The sequence below is a fragment of the Mirounga leonina genome, unplaced genomic scaffold (genome assembly GCF_011800145.1).
Source record: "Mirounga leonina isolate KUSES-001 unplaced genomic scaffold, KU_Mleo_1.0 Mir_178, whole genome shotgun sequence".
Taxonomy (NCBI): Eukaryota; Metazoa; Chordata; class Mammalia; order Carnivora; family Phocidae; genus Mirounga; species Mirounga leonina.
Window position 1 is genome coordinate 15,867,770 of NW_023270464.1, and position 25,107 is coordinate 15,892,876.

A 25,107-nucleotide genomic window follows, 5' to 3' on the forward strand; every position below is an offset into this window, starting at 1 on the left:
AAATCTACACTCTCAAACCTCACATCTGTGTTGCTTTTCTCTTAAAATGCAGGCGCGTGTGTGTGTGTGTGCGTGCATGCACACACACGAGTTTTGGAGGTGCTGAGAGAGTAGGGAGGGTGCGTGAGATTTTAAAAAGAAAAAAAAAAAAATCCCACTCCTCTGGAGAACATGGACAATCCTTTCTTAACTTCTGTTTCCAGTTCGTTTGTGGATAGAATATATTCAATAATGAAGCTTTATGAAATAAAGTTAAGCAATTTCATGTTTATTAAAGAACACAGCATATAAATAGACGCATATATAAACATATATGCATATGTGTTTATAAATCTATATGTAAGCATATAGATCTGGATACACTGAATACATTTTATAGTTTATTAGGTACACGGGCTGAAAACTTCTACCTCTAAAAGAAAAATGAGATTTGGATTCATATATCCTGCTATAATTCCTTTTTTTTAATTTTTTTCTTTTTAAAGTTTGACTTGCCAACCAACAAGCTAAGGCATGACCTGTCCCATGACCATGCTTCAAAGCTCCGACAGATATATTCCTCCCTAAACACTGCAACTATTTCAAAATCCTTTTTATAAAGAAGGGAGTAATGTCCACAAGGGATCAAAGGGCATCCTACAGTCTGGCAATTGCCTAAGAAAAATGGCAGTGCTTCCATGAAATATGCCCTAAAATAATTTTGTGGCTTGGTATGTCCTAATTTCAAATTGGATGTTTATCTTGGAAAGGCTTCTATCTAACTTGTCCATAAAACAGCCCCACTTAGCTCTATGAGCTCTGTGAAAATGGAATCCAAAGCTGGTTATTAAGGGGGCCGAGAGATAGGTTCCATATGGCGGAACAGCATGGGAGGGCAAGGCTAAGGCCTACATCAGGCGCGGCTTGGCTGGAGCTCCTGATCTATCCACGGACACTCGTTGCATTACACCATAACATCTGGATTATTGCTTGTAATGTCCCTGGGAAATATCCACTTTCCATCAAAGCCTTTATCTATCTCAGTCGGACTTTGAACATTTTAGTATTTAACGCAGTCATGTTTGATGTGACGGACTTGGTCTTTGCCGTCCAAGATTTTTTTTTTTCCTCCTTACTAAAGGCAGGGTAGGAAAAGTGAACTATTTACTTCAGAGTTCACAGATAGAAAAAGAACACAGGGCCTTTATTCTCCTTGTTTTACCCTCAATCTTTCTGCAAAACCCACTACAAGGTTATGTCCAAATAAAATTTTGTCTATGAGCAACATATTCTGGGGTGTGTGTATGTGTGCTCTGAAGAAGTGTCTTAATTACTTTAACATTTATTTGTCTTCAGCCTTGAGACAAGTGATGAGGCTTAAGAGCAGAGTCAGTGGGGAGGGGCAGGTATGGTAGGGGCCATCCTCTGTGAGCTCTGATTCAGAGCTGGGCTCCCCAAATCTTTTGTGCTCTTCAAACGATCCCTTTCTCCCCACAATAAATCCACTCTTCTGCACTCACTCTGCCAACTCCATAGCTCAGGTTTTCATGTCTGTGCCTGAGCCTCTAAGTGAAATTTGTCATCTTAATGCAGCTTGGAATGTGAAAGCAGAGAAGGAAATGACCCATCAAAGGAGAAGCCCACCCCACCTGAGCTGAAACAAACACCAGGAGATAGAGCAAAGTTTCTGGGTCCTGACCCTAATTTCTCAGCCGACATAAAGGATAAAATATAGTACATCAGGGTTTTGTTATTTTTCTCCTTCCTCCCAAAGGATCAGAACCTTTCACTGTTTCTATGTTGTTTCATTCATAGGCTCTCTTTCTTCCTCATCCCCCACCCCACCAAATCCACGCCCTTTCTCTGAACAGAAATCATGACTTCCATCTGAAGCACACACGTTAGTTATTACCAGTAAATACGAGGTATGATATTTAACTTAGAAACATACTGACTTCCATGGGGTGCCTGGGTGGCTCAGCTGGTTAAGCGACTGCCTTCGGCTCAGGTCATGATCCTGGAGTCCCGGGATCGAGTCCCGCTTCGGGCTCCCTGCTCGGCGGGGAGTCTGCTTCTCCCTCTGACCCTCCCCCTCTCATGCTCTCTCTCTCTCTCTCATTCTAACACTTAAAAAAATAATAAATAAAAAATAAAAAGAGTCTGACTCTTGGCTCAGGTCATGGTTTGGTCTCAGGGTTGTGGGATCTAGTCCCACCTCAGGCTCTATGCTCAGCAGGGAGTCATCTGTCTGCTTGAGATTCTCTCTCTCCCTCTGCCCCTCCCCCCACACAATCTTTCTCTCTAAAATAAATAAATCTTAAAAAAAGAAAAGAAAAAAGGAAAAAACCATACTGACTTTCAGAAAAATGAAAAGCTTCAGAAACAATTTACTTCTGGGTCATGACAATCTCAGGGACAAGGAAGGAAGGGTAAAAAGAGAACAAAGCTCGGCGCCTGGGTGGCTCAGTTGGTTAAGCGACTGCCTTCGGCTCAGGTCATGATCCTGGAGTCCTGGGATCGAGCCCCCCATCGGGCTCCCTGCTCAGCAGGGAGTCTGCTTCTCCCTCTGGCCCTCCCCCCTCTCATGCTCTATTTCATTCTCTCTCTCAAATAAACAAAATAAAATCTTAAAAAAGAGAGAGAGCAAAGCTGAAGGTAAGAACTGTGGAGAATCTTCACAAGTTTGTGATCTAGGCACAGACTCTCAAAACAGTGAACGACTATCATTCCTGGGACATATAAAATGGATTACGGCTTGGCCACATGCCTTATTGTAGGATTCCGGCCAAGTGGCATGCTGGGGAGACGGTGATGTGGACTCCAGTCTCTTGGCACGATGCGGAAGAAAACCCAGAAATGACACACATGTCAGCAAGGTGCTTCCTCTCTGTTGTGGGCCAGGAAGAATGGCAGAGGGGTTAGGAGTAAAGAAAGATCTTGAAAGGAGTAGGATGCAGTTCAGGAGCTGGGGCCACAGCCTAAAGTCATCAAAAGCAATCATCAAAAGTCATCTAGGCCACACTCCAGAACAGACCATGCTGACCAATACCATAGGACGATTATCCAAAGCCCTCCCTTGGGTGGGACAAAATACCAACCAAATTTTTAAAAGATAGAAATGAAAGAGAGGAGCAGCAGGAAAATATGTTCACAAGATTTTTCTAGGAAGGAATACTTACTAGGTGCCAAATACTGTGTGGGTACTTTCTCTATGATCTCAGTTACAGGAATATGAAAATAGGGATTCTAATGCCACCAACGTGTCCTATTTTGACTCTCATGAGTTAGTTTTCCTAGGTCTTTGTGAGAAAGGAGGTGTCAGTGGAAACAAATGCATGGAAAAAAATTAACTAACTTTGTAAGCTAAATGAACAACAAAACAAGATTCAACTCTGTTGGTGTTGCTTAGAAAAGCTAAGGGAGAACATTCAGTCTATAAAAGGTTTCCCTGAAATACTCCAAGCTTTTTTTTTTTTTTTCACATGTAAAACAACTGTTCATTGTCAACAGCTTTTATAGCATGACATGAGAAGATCCATACATTCATGCAACAGGCTCCCAGAGAAGCTCCTGGCAGCTTCTTATATCATCTGAAGAGGATCCTGTAGGCATAAATTCTCTTAGAACCACACACAAAAAAAATCTTTGCGTAAGGATATAAAGAAAGTCTTTTAAATTTCCCACAAGGACATGGACATGGACCATGAGATTTATAGTTGTACATGAGAACTAGATTATAGTCCCAAGGATAATGAATAACCTGCAAGTTGTACAGACACATTAGCTAGAAAAGTTTTATACCAAATTTAACATTTTTTTCATTGTGAAAAAATGCCATTGCTCAGTTTTTGCACTCCGAAATAAAAGATGGAAGATATTTTAAAAATTTGATACAGTCTATAAATACCCATTTCTCAGGGATTCAGACCAGGAAAACGCTTCTAACACATTTCCTATCCTTAAAACCTAAATGAAAAAAAAAAAAAAAAAAAACATGAAGGCTACATGATTCAACAAGATTTTCTTTTTCACCCTAACCCCTAGAAGTTCAAAGTTAAATGCTGTGCTCATATGTAGTTAAACACCCAGTATGCAGTATTTCTGGATTCCCTTCTGTGTTGCACATTTCTAGGTCTCTCCTTCAGGTACAATACTTCAAGGGCATCCCTATCCAGGACCTGCCCTATCTCCCTGTACAGTGGAGCAAGCAAAGTACTCACTCTCAGGCTTCTGCAACGGGCAGGGCTGGCCCCTGAGCACCTGTAGGATGTTTTGCGCTCTGGACAATGCTCTCGCTTCATCCTAATCCCACCGCTACCTAAGACTTAGCAGCTTTGTCTTCTAGCTTCTAGCTTTGTCTCCTGCTCTTCGAACACCCCAACGCAGACCCAAGTCCACACCAGCGGTTCTCAAACTTGAACCTGCTTCAGAATCACCTGCAAGGCTTGCTAAAAGATTGCTGAGCTCCAACCACAGAGATTAATTCAAGAGGTCCGAAATGTTGGGAGGGTGGGGTGGGTCATGAATTCACATTTCTAACAATTTCCAGGTGATGCTGATGCTGCTGGTCCCAGGGGCTCCACTTTGAAAACCCAATTGGTTGAACCTGATAATAAATGCTTTGGAGTACTTGCCATGGACCACATTATTTGATATGGTTGTATCTCAATTCACTTCCTCCCTCTCATTTGGGAAGATTCACTGCAGTCTTTCTCTGTCCCCAGCTTTCAGCCCACCTGCAAGGCTAGCATAGGGTCTAACCACGCCCTCCAAATACTCCTACCTCCCTACTCTCGTCTCCCGCTGACTCAGCAATCGCAATGGCCAAGTCCAGTTCATCTCTGAATCCTCAGGACAGTATTCTGGCCAAGCTAGTATGTGCTCAGTGACAGGATTTGGGCCAAAGTGGACTCTTACATCATTGAGAGGAGACATTTGATGAAAACTTTCGCGAGGCAGTGGCTCTGCTTTTCTGGTCCGGAGAACACATGAGATTGGAGAGTGCCAACAGATTCATGGCCTTACCTGAACATGACTGAGACCCCCAGAAATGAGAAAAGCCCCTAGAGGTCTTTCTGCCCAGGTTAATGCTGACCTAGACTTCATAACAAGGCAGCAGAGACATCGGGGTTAAGAGATTCAGCTTTGGGCCCACACAGTGAGAATTCGAGACAGATGACCGATAGACAGACAGACATATAGACAGACAATAAATTAGGTTAAAGAGATACAGACAGATAATATAGACAAATAAATTAGGTAGATGAGATTAGATATATGGATAGATATAGAGATAGTTCTATAGATTTATAGACTGCTTTCCATAAGTCTTAGATGTCAGACAGAAACAGAGGGACAGATAGAGGAAAAGGAATAAACTCGAAGGAAAACAGAGGGTATAACCCAAATTCATGCAGAATACTTATCCTGTGATTCATGATTCTTACAAAGTAATGGCAACTTTAAAAGTATCCAAAAAAAAAGCCAATAGCAAAGGCTTAGCCCCTATAGGTTGCATCAGAATCCAATGGGAAAAGAGAACCACAATGGGTACTGAAAATAGAGGGGATATAATGCCGAGAACTGGTCTCAGGTATAGGATGCCTGAGAGACCAAACAGACAGGGCTAAGAAAACCTAAGGTAGGGTGCCTGGGTGGCTCAGTCGTTAAGCGTCTGCCTTCGGCTCAGGTCATGATCCCAGGGTCCTGGGATCGAGTCCCACATCGGGCTCCCTGCTCTACGGGAGGCCTGCTTCTCCCTCTCCTGCTCCCCCTGCTTGTGTTCCCGCTCTCGCTATGTCTCTCTCTGTCAAAAAAATAAATAAAATCTTTAAAAAGAAAAAAAAAGAAAGAAAGAAAACCTAAGGTAGGCAACAGAATGAAGCCCTCCCTAACACTCTGGGGCTGGAGCTGGCAGGGGAGGGCGGGATTCAAATTTTCCCTGCCAAGGTCCAGAGAGTAAGTATTCAGGCTTCAGGCTGTTAGGTCTCTGCCCCAACTACAGTACTCTGCAGCTGCCAGGTAGAGACAATGCTTACCCAGATGGGTACCGCTGTGTTGCAACATTACTTGCAAACGCAGACATAGGGCTGGATTTGTGCCCTTGGGTGAGGTTTTGCAAGCCCTGGACTAGGGTCAGACTCACCTGGTAGAAGCTGAAACCATGGCAGGTCTAAGGGAAAATGCAAAATACTGTCCATGTCCAGACACCACATGAAACAGAGGGAAAAGGGAGATATACCGTAGAAATTCTCCTACCCGGTAGTATCCTACCAATTCCTCTCATGGTATAAAACCAGCTGGAGGCCACCTGACAGAGGAACCTAGGAAACATATCCTGTGGTTATCAGCCTCTGTAATAACAGACAGGAACAAAGACAGAAGAATATGAAGCTGAACAGCCCAAAGACTGGCACCACTAGTCAACTAATTTCATAGAGTTCGTATAGGTCAAGTCTCTTACTTTGGATTACTGGTATACCCAGTATAAACCAGTGGTCAAAAGAGGGGCGATGTAAAAAATCGTTATTTATCACAGGACAAATGCATGTACAATAAAGGAAATTCTAGGAAAGGGGAATTGTGATCAGCCACAGGACCAGCAAAGATCCAAAGAAAGCACAGGGGAAGGGTGTGGGTGTGGGTGCAGATTTCTAAATACAATCAGTGATTTCTCAATTCCATCTTTTATCATTGTCGGGTTTTTTTTTCCCCCATTAAACTATCTGATATTAAAGAAGTCACTGCTGTTAATTTTCTCTAAGTGTTAAATGCATTAGAAAGAGTAAGATTTGGAAACAGGTCTACTCACAGAAAAGATTATGTATAATAAATAGCTAAAAAGAGCTATTTATCTGATTCAGGCCCTGTTAAATCAAATTCTCAATTCTCATGTTAAAATGCTCATCAGAAGGTAAACAGAGGCTCTGGATGAAACCAAAACCTACTTTTTTTAAAGGCAATCTCTACGTATTTACTACATTACGGTCAAGGTCAATGGAGTAAGAAAACACTTTAGAAGAGAGTCTGCCATTCTGCGCCCCTTCGGATGGTGCAAAATTATAAACTTATGGGGTATAAGAGGCAATTACCCAAATAAAGTTAAGCCATTAAAAGACTAAGATTGAGGTGAAAAAGTCAATGACATTTTATAGAGAATACATTACTTAGGACTAGTAAAATTTTAGATACTCATAGCGTAGTAATCTTCTCTATGTCAAACTTCTGTTGCCTCATTTTTAAATGTAATATGGAAAGCCTTAAAAAAAAAAAGAAGCTTACAGTTTAAAAAATACCAAGATAGGTCGATCAGGGTATTTTAACTACTTTTACGGAGGGTTAATCATCGCGCCTACAGATTTTCCATGGGACTCATTTTCATAAGTCAAATTAGAAGCTCCCTCACTTCCTCCGCAAAAACTGCCAACTCTAAGCAGCAAAAAGTCAACCTAACAACTGAAATTCTTCACCAACACATAAACTGCATCTCTCATGTAAGATCATGAGTGGCATTCAATGAGCTCTACTCATTGAAGGTTTTATTAAACACAGGCCCCAAGTCTGGGCATTTATTAAGTCTCTGAGCCCAGCGCACTGAAGTCAAAATTCTGGAAACGACCGCAAGAGAGGAAAAAAGAACACAGCAGCTCAGTTGTAAGACACAAGTCTGCAGTACAGATATAAATACTGCTCTCCAGGATCCTCTGCGCCTTTCGTATTTGTGATATCTTTATCCAGGCCGTCAACATTTCTTCTCTCCCTCCTCATTCCTTTGGTCATTCTCCCATAACCTCTCCTGTCCTCCCTAGACTCCAATATTCCCCAAGCTCACAATTTTTCTTTCTAGCCTTTATGTTCTCCCACAAACTGCCAGAGCTCTTCCACAGGCCGGAGCTCCCTAACTAAAGATGGTTATTGATGTATACTACCAGTGTTTTAGTGCAGCAGGAGAATCAATAAACGAGAAAATACTGCTTTGTCAGGCTTGTCCAAAGCATGCCGGGAAACTTTACTGCTTCAGATGGTTACAGAAGCTCTTAATATGGGAGAGCAAGAGCGGGGCTCCCTTCTGTGGCAAGAAATGATGTTCTTCTACCCTCTAGTGACTATAAAGGAATAAGACAAAAGTTGGAGGAATTTTTGAGACAGCTTCACGTTATTCATGTTCTCTAAATTTTATTTCTAAAAAAAAAAACAAAACCAAAAAAAACCCCACAAAAAAAGAGTCTTGTAAACCAAGTGAACTGGTTAATAAAACAACTTATTGTCATTTTTAGAGTGTATAAAATGCAAAGGATATACATTTTATTAAGAGGTGGGCTTTGATTCCTTTGGATTTTTTTTTTTAAAGATTTTATTTATTTGACAGAGAGAAACACAGCGAGAGAGGGAACACAAGCAGAGGGAGGGGGAGAGGGAGAAGCAGGCTTCCCGCCGAGCAGAGAGCCCGATGTGGGGCTCGATCCCAGGACCCTGGGACCATGACCTGAGCCGAAGGCAGACACTTAACGACTGAGCCACCCAGGCGCCCCCCTTTGGATTTTAAAAAAAGGTTTGGAAAGTTTGTCTTTCTTCCCAAATGACTAGTGCTAGTCAGGGGACAATTCTGCCCCCCCCTCTCTCTCTCTTTCACACACACACACACACACACACAAACACACACTTTCACAAACTCACAAAGCCTTTGTTTCAATTGCCTTATTTTACAGAGAAGTAAACACCTGAAGTACCATGAGGTTAGAAATGAGTGGGCACGCATTTGTGCATTTAAGTGTGTGTGTCAATGTATATACAATGTATATACAAGGACTGCAGGGGTATCTGCCAAATACACACACACACACACACACACATCACGGTAACCTCCATGTTGGTTCTTTCTCTTTAAAAAGTAGCAGAGCAGTGAAATTAAGGTATGAATACTTTTTTGGTTTTGTTCATGTTCCCACCAATTTTGACATGTCGTCACTCACAACGTACTAATTTAATAACCAGACAGATTAACAATGCTTTCTTACCTTGTACACAGAGAGCTTTTACGAATTGGACAACAGTTTATAATTGCTTAAAAAGATACTAGAAATGTAAAAAAAAAAAAAAAAATCACTGGTACTTCATGAAGAAATCTTTCAAGAAAACTCTCCGCAACAAAGGTAACAAATGGTAAAATAAGACTAATAGAAGAGAGATTTATAAAATATACCACATACTCCTCTCCATTAATCTTTTCATTGCCCCTACAACACCAAAGCTAGTTTCCATCTAGTGGTATATAACTTCCTAAAGGACGAATTCTAACAACACTAAACTCCAAATAATCCGGGCTTAATGAAGTGTAACATTCTAACATGCCTGGTACATATAAAATGTCACCACGAAAACATGTATAAGTTCTAACATCTGGCTATGCCCTTAATTAAATGAAATTTAAAAGGGAGGTTGTTTCCTTCTTATTTGCAGCAAGAGTGAGAAGAAGAGAATGCTGTTACTATGTATAAAGGTTGGATAATACCAATCAAGTGCACATCTGTGTTTGCAACAAAGATGAACTTTTCCCCAAATGACGTACAGAAAAAGACGAGTATATTTACCTTGCTGGTACTCAATCGTTTCCGATTTGACCAACGCTGGAGATTGAGTCCATTGGATGGTGAAAAATGGCAAAAGGAAAGAGAGAAATAGAATCATTAATAACATAATTCCGTTATTATATTAGTTAGATGGTGCACACACTATTCAAACAACTAACACCCAAGTTCTGAGGTTACAGAGAAAACACATTTGAGCAAGAAAATGGAAACAGAAAAATCACATTTCTGTGGTTGTGTGACATCATTTTCTCCTAGTATTTAATAAAAAGAAGACAGGAAATATGAATACTGCTCAATCTTTAGAAGTACCAGTTCTTAGTATGAGAAGGCTCTCGACCCTTAAAATGCTTTTAATTACCTTAAAGCTCTATAATTTCATGTCTAAAAGCAAATTGCAAAGGCAGATTTCTCCTACTTGAAATATTTAGATAGTATTCTAAAAATATTTAAGAAGTTCATGGACAATGTTAGTGCATGTTTAGGCTTCCATACTTTTAGATACTGAAAAAAAAAAATCATTCCATTTACGCCCAATGATCAAATCTCAATCTTTAAGATAACAGGAGGTAAAAATCTGAGCTGTTCCTGCACAATTAAGAAAAATAGGCTAATACAGCACCAAGGGAGGGAAGAACAAATTTTCTGAACAGCAAGTAACTTCACCACTGTTCTCTTCTGATCTCTCATTTGTCATGCTAAGACTGCTGAATTTCGTCTACAATTAAAATTCTTTCCTAGCAAAATCCTCTCATTACCCCTGTCACCGTCCAGGACTGTGAAGCTCTACTCTGGCTGGTTAACCAGCTAACTGGATGTTAAAACTTGGATAAATTTGGGAGATTACAGCGCAATTATGAATCTAATCGAGCAGACCACATTTACTATTATGCTTAAGAAAAAATACCTTTAGGCAAATGACCTATCCACTTTGCCAATACGTCTTCGCAATCAATTAGAAACCAGAAAATAAACAGTCTTTGGGGGAAATGCACTTACATTCCAGTGACCAGCACCTAAAACACTGTACAGAAATCACTTGAACATACTCTTTATTAAAAACTCCTCCCCTGGTGAAACTGTGAGCTCCAACATTTAGCATGTGCTGAGGAGTTAATAGATGTTACAACCTGGGTATTAAAATCAGTTCTTTTTCTATTTTCCCAACATCATACTGACAAATATTTTCACCCAAACAACCACCAAAATTAATTACCATCTTAGAGGTACACCTGTCTATTTAGGGCTGTCTGACATATGACTCATTTGATTTTTTTTAACAATCATAAAAGATAAACAAAATAGATAAGGATATTAATGGAAAATAAATATCCCTGTCAGCTTACTACACTACTAAGAGCTACCATATATTGACAGCCTACCCCATGCCAAACACTATATTTGATAATCTCCATCTTCACAATCCTGTAAAACACTTTTTTAATCTCCATTTCACACGTGAGGAAATTGTAGTTGAGAGAGGTTAAGTAACTCTGTGAATGTGACCTGATCACATTGAGAAGTCCACTTAACTTCTCAAAGCATGAAAGTAGCAGAGTTGAGATTCAAATCCAGGCCGTCTGATGACCAAGCCCACAATTCCAACTACAGCTCAAGAAAGAGAAACAGATGGTGGGTTTGTCAGCCTTCCACCCAGCACCTGCCTTCCGACTCTACCATGTCTATATATACACTTCAATCCCTGGACAAAAGGGTGAGTTCACTGACATTCTGTTTGTGTTCAGATTTTTGTCAGTCTGGTTCTCAAGTGACAAAGACTGCCAGGATGGAAATTTACAAACAAGTGATTCCCAATCAAATGATCTCTTATCTTTCCAGTCTTGAGTGTTAGTTATTGCCATTTAAAAACCCCACATAAGGATGTCTTTAAATATTCACTTAGTGAAAAGAACAAACGTTTTCTGATACCTGCTCTATCCCCAAAGGCCCCCATATGCACTGTGTAAGTTGAATAACCACACACGGCCCGGGATAGATGATTCCTTGCTTGGGGATACTTTGATCAAGTACATAAACAGAAAACTAAAACTACTGATCAAAACAAATGAGAGCAGGCAGGGTTTTCTATATTATAATGCCCCATAAAATATATGTACAAGAAATATATTGTACCCTAGACCTCTATCAGACAAGCAAAGAACAAAGAAAACGAGAAAGTGCAGAAGCAGGCAGATATACAGTCTGGCAAACTCTTGAAAAGAGGTGGGGGTGGGGAGGGGTCAAAGGAAAAAATGGCCAAACTCAGTAAGATGACAAGTGTGGCTCCTTTCAGGATTCTGAAAAGTTTTTCTTTACAAAAGCAAATTCAGGCAGCATCTAGTATTAATATCTCTGCAATCTGAAATACATTTTAACTAAAATGGCATTACTCCAAATTTTGGCAATGTTTAAATACATTTTAAGGGCCCTATGACTGCTAGACATAATCCAATATACCAGAGAAACATTCACAACAGGAATACATAGGCAGCTATCTTCATGAGAAATTATCCAACTTTCCAAGCCCCACTTAAATATGTAAGAAAATTTTCAGAACATATTAGCCAGCAATTGCTCAATGATGGGGCCAATGATACTTATTTATATTGCATGTTATTTCAGCGTGGCGTCCAGATCAAGGAACCAATCACCTACTACACACACTGACACTGAATCTAACAGCAATACTGTCAAGGCTGAGAGAAGTGAAAGAAAACCTTCCTTCACTATGTTGGATAGAAAAAAAAAAGTTTATTTTCAACATCAATTTAAGATACTTTAACATCACAACATCAGCTTTATTAAGGTTTCCAGTTTCAAAAGGACTATTTCTTTAAAAAAAATTAATGGGAAGGTTTCTTCCCAGTTACTGTCAAGTAAATGCTCATAAGTAAAGAATTCAAATTAAAAATAGCAACGATTGAGTTGACTTTCTGGCAACTGAAAAATCACTGTACAGCTTTGCTATTCCTTTCTGTTATTTTCTGTGAGTTTACTAGTAAATTAGTCTTGATTTTCACCATGAAAATAAATTACAACTAAAAGCAAAGGTGATAGCAAAATGAAGAATATTCTCCTCATCGACCCCACTGACTCAATTCGAGAAGTACTCCTGGAGGCCTAATTTATAAACAGGCTTCAGATTTTCATACCAGAGTCTAAACATGCTTAAATTTGAACACATTCTAGTCCTTTTCCAAGTCGGTATTTTAGTTGGCTTTTGAAACACCTTTCAAATAATTTATGATCAAAGATGCTTTTTGTTCTTATTTTAATTCTTGGAATTATAAGGTCTGACCCCTGCATATAAAATTAGATTATGATATGTAGTCACATATTTGCTCATAAGAACACAGTCCCAGTCAAATCGTCATAAAATCCAATGCTTTGTTGGTGTTAGAGAGATCTTCAATAGGCCATGCATTAACTAGAAACATCCATGTAATAACAGATCAGAGGATATAAAAATTTGTATCTTCCCAAAAGTATTCTCAACAGAAAATGTGATAGCTAAAAGAAAACAAACTGGAATGCTACAAATATGTATTTGATCACCTTAATAATTTACAATGTAATAATTAAATCCCAGGAACTGCTTTGCATAACCGAATAATGTCTAAGTCATCCAGTACTTAAAAAAATAATTAATGGAAACCTTACCACTTAGGAAAAGCATATGCATTTTAATAATAGCAACATCCACATCCCTAGCCAAATTAGAGATCATTCCTTAAAGAATTTTCTTTCCAGAGTTCCAAAAGAAAGGATGCATAGAACCACAGATACGTACTTTACATCTTGATACAATTGTTTGTTTCCCTCCAAAAATAATTACAAAAAATGCCAACCATCTGGTAACCCAGTTATCAAAGGACAATTGCAGTGAAGAATTTTGAAAAGAACAAAGGGTCATACTTACATGTCTCTTGAAATCACCGTATTTTACTACTAGGCTCAAATTTAATACAATCACCCCCATATCCTCTTCTAAACTGTTTGGGTCTTCCAATTTTAAAATATGTTCAGTCGTTCTACAAGCAAAATACAACAAATAACATTAGCACTTATGGGCAGTACTAGATAGTCTTATAATGCATCGAGAGCTTACAGAAAAAGTCTCCTACCTCTGCATAAGAGTGAGACACGAGTTTTAAAAAGCACCAAATTCAGTAAAAATAACCCAACCATCTTCAGAGTAGGGGAACTGTTTGGCATTGCCTAATTCAACAGTTGGTTAATGGATTCTTTTACTGCCCAAATAAAATTTAAATACTTGTTTTATTTTTAGGTAAGGTAGGTTAATGAACCTGAATATTAACAGTTCAAAATCCAATACACATTTCAGAACACACTGTGGAAGATTTAATATCCGACTCAATCGTTTGGGAGAGAAGAGCTAAAATCATAGAAAAATTCACATTTTAAAGCACGCTTTCATTTATTCAGATTTTTTTTTTGTCATTTAATCTAAACAAATGTCATTTAACGTTATCTTGAGTTCCCTCTGAACTTCAAAATCACAATTAGAAGGTAAAAATACAGTACCTGTTAAGCTCAAGATCTTTGAGAATGACAAATGCAGAACCCATGAAATCAGATGTAGTTAAATCTCGATCATATACCTACAAAGAGGGAAGAGGCCAGTAACACATTAATAAGGTAAACCAACTGAATTTATCAAACTATTAATAAATGCAATAGGCTGGGAATTTTGAATTCAGTCTCCTAGGTCTAAAAAATAATTTGCATAGTACAGTTAAGGAGGAATTAGGCCAAGCCGATGGTGAGAACAAAGATTATTCAGACTTGCCCATTTTGCCTACCACAGCCAAAACAACAGCAGAAAATACTCTTAAGGCAGTACTCATATGCACTAAAATGTTAATGCACAATGGACCGCTCTCTGTAGTTTAAATGGTCTCTCATTAAAATTTAGTATTTTCCACGGTGAGCAGATCTGCCAATTAAATAGAAATTTGCTAAATATTCTATAGCAATCCCATCCTGCACTCAACTCATGCAGTTTTAACCCAGACGTTAGAGCAATTGATGCTTACAACCAGTAGCTTAAAGCTCTATTAAGTATAAAGTTATTCCTAATGAGAAAGGCTTCCCTACTTGTCGCCACTACACCGGCTGTAATAATTCCTCCATGTGCAGTAAGTTTAAATACAATCAATGGAGATATTATTTTCACTCTGATTTTCTGTGGAGTATATACCACTGATCTGAGAAAAACATACAGTTTCAACAAAGGGTATAAATAATCCCTTCCACACTAATATTTTTCACCCAGAGCTTAACAATAATAAAAGAATTTGGGGACATTGTCTTTTTAAGGGGGCAAAGACTGCTGAGAAATCAACGTTTTAAACCAAAGAGCAGATCTGAAAGCCATCTGTGATTACCTTCACATGGAGCTTTTGATCAAGGCTTTGAATTGGAAGTACAACTATCTCATCCCAAACTGGGTTCAAGTTCTTATATATGACTTTACTTTTGTACAGCGTCTTCCCATTCAGCTTAAATTTCACATAGGGATCGCTTGTGCCTTAAAAGAAAAGAAAAGGGAGCAAGACAGGTTTTAAAAATATACGTTAAAGCCCAGGATCTCCATTAAGTAAAGATTCTTTCCACACTGCCCTGGCTCAAAGAATTTCACTGAGCACACCCAGGACAAAGGTCTCCCTGTGCAGGGATTGAAGGCCCCAGAGGTGGAGAGGAGAGAAAAATGAAACAATCTGGGGTAAATGACCGATTCTTCTTTGCCTTTCGTGGTAGAATACAAATGCGCTCCTTGAGCTTTTTCTGTTTGGTTTCCTTCTGGGTAAGTCATCACTACACTACCCACAAAAATTCCAGAAACAAAATCCACCGGCACCAGCCGACGGTGTCAGGAGTCCTGGGAGAAACCCACCCCTCCTAAGAAGGGCAGCAAGTCCGTGAAAAGGGAAAGAAACCATTTTCAAACACTTGGCCAGATGGCTGACTCAACAGAACTCTGTACTTTCGAACATAATCATAATAAATAAATCTCTGAAACCACTGGTTCAAAAGATGGGGCCACAGGACGAAGACAAGAACTGGGGGCATACAGATTAAACTGACAAAGTTGCCATTCTTTGCCGTCTGCTGCACCTGCAGGAAAGCCAGAGAACATTGTCACACCAGCCAGGCCACCCACACCAGCCAGGCCCTCAGCTGGCCCCAGGGCCGACACCCCTGACCCGCCCAGCTCCTCCCAGGGAGCTTTGAAACAGACGCCAAAAAGAAAGAATAATGTCCCTCCAGCTACGCTATCCAAAGCAGAAAGAAGGGCTGATGACGAACCCTCCTCCCCACTTCCAGATCAGTTTGGGGTGGGGTGGGGGGGAGGCTGTAAACATAAACTGTGAATTCTGTGTTGTGCATGTATGTTGCATGGCTGTAAGTACGCCATCATACTTGGGACATACTTGTGAATTAATACCCAGTGAATGGTGAAGAAAGAAGGCACCATCAGTGAGGGGAGAACTGGAGGCCAGCTGATAATGCCACAAAAAAAGAAAAAAAAAAACCTAATTTGAGGAGTTAGGATATTATAATTGACCACGAAACAGACAATCATGAATAAGTGCACAAAGATCAACCTATATTCCCTGATACATATCCTAGGTGCCGCGGACGGTGCCCAACACAGGTCCCATACATTTATGGACATGGATTCCTGCTTTAAAGTCAAGCCAAAAGAGTCGAAGATATTATGTCAAAAATTAATTAGGCTACTCTGTTGCAAACTTTTACCAAATCATTAATACCTGTCCTTCATTACCTTAGGCTTTTATTTTCGTTAGCTCCTTTTTTTGCAGGGGGGGTGGTTTCTATTTAGCTGCCATATTGAAAATGACTGAACACAAATGCAATATACCTCCCCAATTATTCCAACAGAAAGAGATTTCCCTAGAAAGCAAGATAATACACATCGTTTAGAAGCCTTCATAGATTACCCAAGGTATAATCTGGGTGGTAGCCTTCCGGTATTGCAAGACTTCTAACTCTGAGACGAAGAAATGAAACCACACGCATACAAACACACGTATTCGACTCTTGCATTTTAAGTTTGGCAACCCAGGGACGGAAGCCCCCGGCGGTCTGTTTTAAAGACTGGGACACACACACGCCCAGTTTTCACTGGCAGCTCTGAACAGGACAGTAAAAAGGAATGCATTCACAGCCGTTCAGTGGCCTAGTCACTAGTGAGTGAGCAATCTTCCGCGCCCCCCCCCCCCATTCCCCTTTATAGTACATGGAGAACACCTCTTGCAAGCCAGACTTTAACCGTCATTCTGATATATATATTAAAAAAAAAAAAAATTGGGGGTAAACTATAATAAAAAGAGGCCTTTAATTAAATGAAATTGCCACTCTGGGATCGGGCCTTCATGCTTGTCAGCATGCTCTCAAAATAAACATCTCAAAACCGGGCCTCCGTAGTGTCACTTTCTCACAGGCAAAGCACCCTGGGTAATCCCCAGGCATCCTGACAGCTACATAATGTTCAAACGGTTTCACGGGTGAATGGCGTCAGTTGCGTGAAAGAAAATATTAATGTCTGGAATTAATAGAAAAGGGGACCAGGGTTTACAAAGCCAAGCAAGGGAAGAGGGCATCAAGTTAGTGTGGCGTTAATTGTTAGGGAAAATTTGAGCAAGGGGGGGGGGGGAGCGCATTGTGATTTTTCTCTAGGAGCCTAAGTGCCTCACTGTCAGGGAAGTGACATCTCAACTAGGCAGGTTCTGAAAAGGGGTCGGCGGCTCAGGAATGCAACTCCCCGATTATACAAATGATGAGATGACACCTGAATGGGTGGACTTTCACCTTTTTCACTGGGAGCTTCACAAACAATGAGGCTCTTTGGGAGAAAGAGGGAGCGTGGCACTCTGGGAGGAGAAGAAAAAGCTACGAGGCCAGACGGGCGCCCGCGTCCTGGCGTGGCCCCCGGTTCTGCCATGTGGACCCGATGGGGGTCCCACACAAGAGCAAGGTGTTAAGCATCCAGGGCCTGAGTTCCATGCTGCCCTCCAAACACACAGGGGTTCGACGCTTGCCGACACAGACTAACAGCCGTTCGCTGGTCCTCCAAAAAATGCTACACCAATTTATACTCGTGACCACAATGTGTGGCCATCCTTACTTCTGCTCTTGCTTAATGACACGGTGGTCTGTCAGGCCTGCTGACACAGCTCACATGCCACAAACACTAACGGCTGACTTCAGAGCCCGGCCCGGTGCTAGGCACGATGGGGGGTGGTCACCAAGGTCAATCAGTCCCAGAGCCTGCTTCAGTCCAGTCTCCTGCACCTGGTGGGTGGCAGACATACCAGAAATACAACGTAAGGCCCAAGAGGTGAGTGTCGAAACAGAACTGAACTCAGGGGTGATTCTAGCTCACAGGTGGGAAAGATTAGCTCCAGCTGGGGTGTCCGTGGAGGTTGAAAGAGGAGGTCCTGGTTGAGATACGGGTGGACTCGAACACGCGGGGAAGGACTGAGGTCTCTTTAGCAGAGGCCACTAGCACTGAAGCTGGGGGAGCAGGGAGGAGACCAAAATGACAAGATCTGTGTGGTGCCAAGCAAGCATTTCAATCGATCTGGAAAAATAAGTGGAAAAAATATAATGAGAAATAAAGCTTAAAAGGCAGGTATGAGTCAGAGGCCAAAGTGCTTTAAAATAACAAAATAAGGAGTTTAATTTTGTTCTGTAAGAAATATAGGGTAGTTTTGTGTTTTCTGTTTTCTTTTTAAATTTCTTAACACACATATAAAATATGCACTGGTCTCGGGAAGGTATGAAATGACAAGGACAGTCTCAACTCGCTCAGACTTTCTTCATTCCCATTCTTCAAATGGGCTGGTTTCATAGGTTTATTAAAGGAAAAAAAAATACAAGAAATGATTTTAACTCGAATGTAATCATCTTACATGCCTTGGACTTCATGCTTTCACAATTAAAACAATACAGTTCACCAGGGTTTTTTGTTTGTTTGTTTTTTATAATCCACTGCATAAATTATCATTACTTATATAACCAGCCACCAAATAATGGGTATTTACATCACTTCCATTTTTTTTTTTTTTTACCAGTGCAAACAATACTATAATAAGTCTTCTTGTATGACTCTCTCGGAGTGCATGAGTATATTCAGAGGGAATTTTTAACTTTAGAACTGCTGGGCACATGAATATCCAAACCTTTTCTGGTCTGGATACACACTGTCACATTGTTCTTCCAAAGTTTGTCAAATTTACATTCCCACCAAGAGTATATGTTTTGTTCTTGTTTCTTTGCATGCTCCCCAAAATTGGATGTTATATGCCTTTACTCTAAAAGAACAGCAGGTGGAAAAATGGAATCTCTATTTTCCTCTAATTTTGACATTTTGAGTAAAGCTTAGGATCTTTCGTATTTTAGTGACCTACGTTTGTTTTTCTTTGTCAGGGAAATTCACATCATATCATTTGCTCATTTTTCTAAGATCTCATGGTTATTTGCTTCAGGATTTGAATGAGTCTTTAATTATGGAATCAGCCATTGGCTATAAATCTTGTCATAATTTGTTTATGCTTAAGCTATTTCTTGCAATAAGTTTTTTTTGTTTTGTTTTTATTTAGTCAAATTTACCAAAGTTTTATTTATGGCTTTGTAGTTTGACATTCTGCTCAGAAGAAATTTTCTTACTATAGGATTTTAAATTGGCTCAGCTATGTTTCCTTCCACTGATCTTGTAGTTTTTCATTTATTACACGTAAGTCCTTCATCCATCTGGAATTGTTTCAGCGTGAGGAGGGAAGCAAAGTCAGGTTTAGGTATGAACAGGAGAGTGAAAATGATCAGAGCCTAGTTTTAGAAATATAAATCTGGCATTCACTTATAATGTAGGAGGCAGAAGAAACTGCCGAAAGCAAGAAAAGCTTGTGGTTGAGATAAGGTCACCCTAGGGAGCTGGGGGCCAAGCAAGAAGCTGCACCCAGACCAAAGAGGAGACAATCTGGGCTTCACCAACCATGCTCCATAGAACCTCACCTGGAGGGATGCTCCATGGACTGAAAGGGTTAGTACATCAAAACCCACTGGGAGAAGCTGTTTACTACTTCCTTCTTTGGAATTTCGGTGTAGAGCAGAATACTGACCTCTGCTAAGAACAACGTTCAGATAACAACAATACCAACAGCTCAAAACTTTCGACCCTGTATTTCAGAAAATTATTTCAACATAAAAATCATTTTACTAGGAGCATCTATGAACATAATATTAGATTCCACCAAATCAAAGCTCTAGAAAGTAAGATGTATGCCCCAAACTTGCCTAATGTGCATGATATAGGTATTAAAAATACGTGATCAATGAATGGATGACATTTGAAAAAGATGGCATGGGGATGAAAATCCCATAGTTTCCTTTTCATAACTTCCCTTTATTAAATCCCACTTCCTTATGCCTTACTATCTTTACCTGTTTATAAAAAATATACCAACCTCAGGTGCGTGGGTGGCTCAGTCAGCTAAGTTGGCTCAGGTCATGATCCCAGGGTCCTGGGATCAAGCCCCACATCAGGATCCCTGCTAAGAGGGGAGGTCTGCTTCTGCCTCTTCCCCTCCCCTCTGCTCATGCTCTCTCTCTCTCTCAAATAAATAAATAAAATCTTAAAAAAAAATACAACTTCTTAGGGTTATCTCGAGAACTGAATGAACCAATATACTTCAGTAATAGACTCCAGCCATTTACTGAGAAAGTCCCACAGCAATTGCTATTATTTTTAGTATTACTACTCAATTAATTTAAAAAGGGGTGAGTACAGAACAATATATCCAGTATTAATCAAATATTCATTTATTTTACCTATCCAAGATAACATGTACCAATTTGTCTCTGTAATGTTCCTTCTATTCCCATCCCTAAAGCTGTGAAATTTCTATCACCTTTTCTCTGCAGAAATTGAATAGAAAATTCCTTACATACTTCTTACAAGATCCCAGGTGGTTTGGGAACATTTCCCTGAAACAATCTGAGCTTCCCTGGAAAGAAAGGATTGTACTAAAAACTGAATAGCACTAAGTATTCATGAGTACTAGCTACCACTCTACCTACGGTCCTAATGTTATTTATTGAGGATTTCAGATCACTTTGCAAATATAATCTGATGAAAATCACAGACAGCTCAGTGAGAAGGACACAGGACAACTCAAATCTCTCATAAGGAGAGGGTCATCAAGAACCATATTTGTTCTCTCAGCATTTTATTTATCTACTACTGCACTGAGAGAGTTATGGGGGAAAAATGGTCAGAAGCAACAGAAGTGATAAGTAGAACAGACCATATCACACTGATTGGCTCAAGAATCAATCTAATATGCAAATAAAATAAATCTGTAATGAAGCCCTAATTATAAACTTCTGTTTGCTTTTTATAATATAACTCACGGCCACGGTAAAGCAGCAGAAACTCAAGATGCACTAAAAAGAAAGAAAATTACTACAATCTAGTAATACAGTGATATGTACCTAGACTTTACACACACACTCACACACTTTTCACAAAAAGGAACCAGCTTTAGGGCACCTGGGTGACTCAGTCAGTTGAGCTTCTGACTCTTGGTTTCAGCTCAGGTTGTGATCTCGGGGTGGTAAGATAGAACCCCGCATCGGGCTCTGCGCTCAGCAAGGAGTCTGCTTGAGATTCTCTCTCTCCCTCTGCACCCCCCGCAGTGCTCACACACTCTCTCTCTGATAAATAAAATCTTAAAAAAGGAACCAGTTCATATTATATTTTTACCCACTTTCTTCAGTCAACAACATATCAGTCCCCTTTGTGCCCATAGGTCATTTATGTGTATATCTGTGCATATATATAAAATACGGTTTTTAAAAACTAGCATTCCTAATTCAAAATAAAAATCGATGCAAAAGTAATATTTGTAGGCAAAAGCCTCCTTATTTGCTATCAGCAAAGCTCATTTGCCAAGTAAAAACATGTCAGCCATATAGTTTCTTCAAAAGAAGGGTTGTCAGGCTAGAAAAGTTTCCTAATTAAATGCATTTCTCAGAGTAGTTGTTTGTTTATGAAAAGAAATTATCTCCATATTTTTACATTAAGTTCACATTTTGTAACATCTGATAACTTTTGTTAGGAGATCTTAAGAGTTGATCCAAGCCAATAATTATTTGCCAGGTCTTTAGGGAAACTGAGATACACATCGATGAACTCATCCTGTATAAACAGTATTTGGAAACATGCAAAATATAAATTTGATGTCTTTCTTATCCTCCGGCTTAAGAGTAATAAGTGACTAATCAAACTATGTATAAGCATACACTTAGAATCTTCCCAATATTACACATATTTAGAAATTTTTCTCCTTGCCAGAAAAACAACCACGCCTGAGCCATTTTTTATATGGGACCCATAAGTTCTGACTTTCTTTGAGGCCGGCTAAATAAGAGCCAGGAATGATTTCCAGAAAAACAGCTAGGGATGATTTTTGCACAGCTGCTGCTGCCCCCTAGCCGTGAAGCTGAGATTCTACATCAAGTCCTGTCCAAGTGCTGCATTCTGGACTGACCTTCAGAAACCATAATGGGCGTTTATGGGAATTCAAAGGGCATTCTTCCTCAGCCACCTGGGAAAGAAAAAACAAGCTTTTCCTCTGCAGAGCAAACTTTGTATTACCTAAGATAGCAGTTATGTTCAAGTCTAGCCGAATTCCTAACCCCACTGTATCCACTACAATTAAATGAAGGGAACATGCTTATTCCCAGAATCACCCTCACCCATCATTCTGCAAATGGCAGCTGCATGCTCCCTGGAGCTGTTCTCTTGTTACCAGTCACAAAAAAACAGTTTCCTACCCAACCATTTTGTGTTTTGCTCTATGTGTTCTGCCACTTAGCACATCTTAGGTGAACTATTCCTGAAGTTTTCTCCTGAATATGATGGACTCCTTTCCTCTAAGGGTGCCTGCCATGTATAATACCCCAATAGCACTTTGGTCAAGACCTGCCCACGGATGGACCCTGCAATGTAATGGTAAAGTAATTTACCAAAATGTAGTATCTGAAACAATTTCCAGTGACTAACTTACAGTGGGATCAATGATCGGAAGTTACCAGTTTTACCAAAACTTACTTATTTTTTACTATTTTTAAGTCCATATGGAGTAAATAATGGGACATAATAGAGCTGTTGGAAGTAAGGTCCTTCTTGGACCTTCAGACTCCCCCCTTGCACCATGGCCTCCCTAAACTTCCTTCAGCTCCACCTACCCCACACCCAGGCTTCCCCTGCCCCCAATCTGTCTTTCCCCTAATATCCTCTCCTTTTCTGTCCTCAGTCATCCCCTTTCTGGGCTCTGCAGCCTAGACTATGGCATGTCCAGTCGCTCCCATTTTTTTTTTTTTTTTGGCCTGGGACAAATTAAATATTTAAAATTCTGTTTTCATTCTGTCTTCATAAAACAATTAACAAATATGATTCAACGACCTTCAGCTGTTTTTAAAAGTTCTCATCTGATAACTTTATACATACCAGTTTATAAATACGGATTAAAGGAAAGCATTGTCAATATACTGAAGAATTCAGTTAATCAGTAAATGGGCCATTTGGTGAACAGATTATTGGACAAATTGGCTTTTGGTGAAAGGGTCATCGAGAGATGTTTGCACCTGTGTTGCTGATCAGGTGATCCAAAGCACACAGGGGTGTGCACTTCTGCTTCATGCATCATGCATGACTGTCCCTGCAACATCAAACAAGGAAGGGCCCAGATAAAGTTAGAAAAAGGCCTAACTATATATATACAAGGGAATATTATGCAGCCATCAAAAGGAATGAGATCTTGCCATTTACAACGACGTGGATGGAACTGGAGGGTATTATGCTGAGCAAAATAAGTCAAACAGAGAAAGACATGTATCATATGACCTCACTGATATGAGGAATTCTTAATCTCAGGAAACAAACTGAGGGTTGCTGGAGTGGGGGGTGGGGTGGGAGGGATGGGGTGGCTGGATGATAGACATTGGGGAGGGTATATGCTATGGTGAGTGCTGTGAATTGTGCAAGACTGTTGAATCTCAGATCTGTACCTCTGAAACAAATAATGCAATATATGTTAAGAAAAAAAAAAGAAGAAGAAGAAGAAGGTAGCGGGAGGGGAAGAATGAAGCGGGGGAAATCAGAGGGGTAGACGAACCATGAGAGACGATGGACTCTAAAAAACAAACTGAGGGTCCTAGAGGGGAGGGGGGTGGAAGGATGGGTTAGCCTGGTGGTGGGTATTGAGGAGGGCACGTTCTGCATGGAGCACAGGGTGTTACGCACAAACAATGAATCATGGAACACTACATCTAAAACTAATGATGTAATGTATGGGGATTAACATAAGAATAAAAAAAAAAAAGACATCACTTCCAAAAAAAAAAAAAGAAAAGAAAAAGAAAAAGGCCTAAAAACAGAGAGAAAAAAGGAGAGGGGAGGCAGTGACCAGGATGCGGCCATGTAAAGAGACTATAAAGTGGGTCAGGGAAAAAAAGAAGACAAGAGTAAACCACATGACCAATGAATGTAACTGCCCAGAGTCCCTGCAAAGGACACAACCTACCAGATCTGTACGTTGGTCAGTGCTGGGTGCTTCAGAAATGCACACTGCCAAAGCACACACAATTATTAATACCCTAACATTCTCCCTTCTCTTCATACAAATCCTAAAAATGTCCTCAGCCCAGGCTATTGTTTGAGCATCAATTTAAATCTAATGAAACAGACGGCAGCCTCCATGGAGAAGAGACAAAGGACTGGAGCTTTGTAATAACATTAACAGCGGGCGTGCTCTCATTTAATCCTCCAAAAACTGGAAGGGATAGCACTATTTATATTGTTGTTCTGAAGATGAAGAAAGTTCTTGAGTTCCCAGAGCCAAGCCTCGGATACAGATCCATGGCAGGGTAAAGCCTTCATAACTAGAGCAGTTTTAAAGCATCACCTATCCCGTCCCTCCGAATCTGGGTGACGGCTCCAGCCAATGCAGCATGGAGAAAGTCACACAGTCTTCCTTCCAAGGCTGGGCTCCTGCCTCGTGCCCAGGAGTCTCAGCTGCCATATAAGAAGCGTGATAACTCTGAGGCACCGTGCTTCATGGTGTGGAACAGACCTTGTCCTCCAGCAGGCCATCCCAGGTTCCCAACATTGGTGTAAACAGGCCTTCGAGCCCTCAGATGATCACTCCCAACAGGCGAGTCACTCTCAACCTTCAGGTCTTCCCAGCGGAGACGGCTGACGGCGTGTGGCAGAGAGAAGCCAGCCACAGCGTGCCTTGTGGAAATTCGCATCCCCAGAATGCACTAGCGCGTGGTGGTTTGGGGTTGCTAAGGTTTGTGGTGACCTTGACACGGGGATGGGCTCTGGAGTAACACCCTTCACCTCGGCATGCTGTGCTCTCTGCCTCAAATTCAGCGTGTTGTGAGTGTTGGTGTGATGACATGACAGGACTAAGATCACAATTCCATC

At 40.4% G+C, this 25,107-nt stretch overlaps 1 protein-coding gene across 1 annotated transcript in view; it reads right to left on the minus strand.

Moving 5' to 3' along the window:
• MCTP2 (multiple C2 and transmembrane domain containing 2) overlaps positions 1-25,107 on the minus strand; it is a 237,802-nt gene that overhangs the window by 133,485 nt on the left and 79,210 nt on the right. The window contains exons 5-8 of the mRNA XM_035024053.1: positions 14,975-15,117; positions 14,112-14,188; positions 13,486-13,597; positions 9,570-9,605 (exon numbers count right to left, since the gene is read on the minus strand). Of these exons, the coding sequence (XP_034879944.1) occupies positions 9,570-9,605; positions 13,486-13,597; positions 14,112-14,188; positions 14,975-15,117 (368 nt within the window). The remainder of the gene's footprint in view (positions 1-9,569; positions 9,606-13,485; positions 13,598-14,111; positions 14,189-14,974; positions 15,118-25,107) is intronic.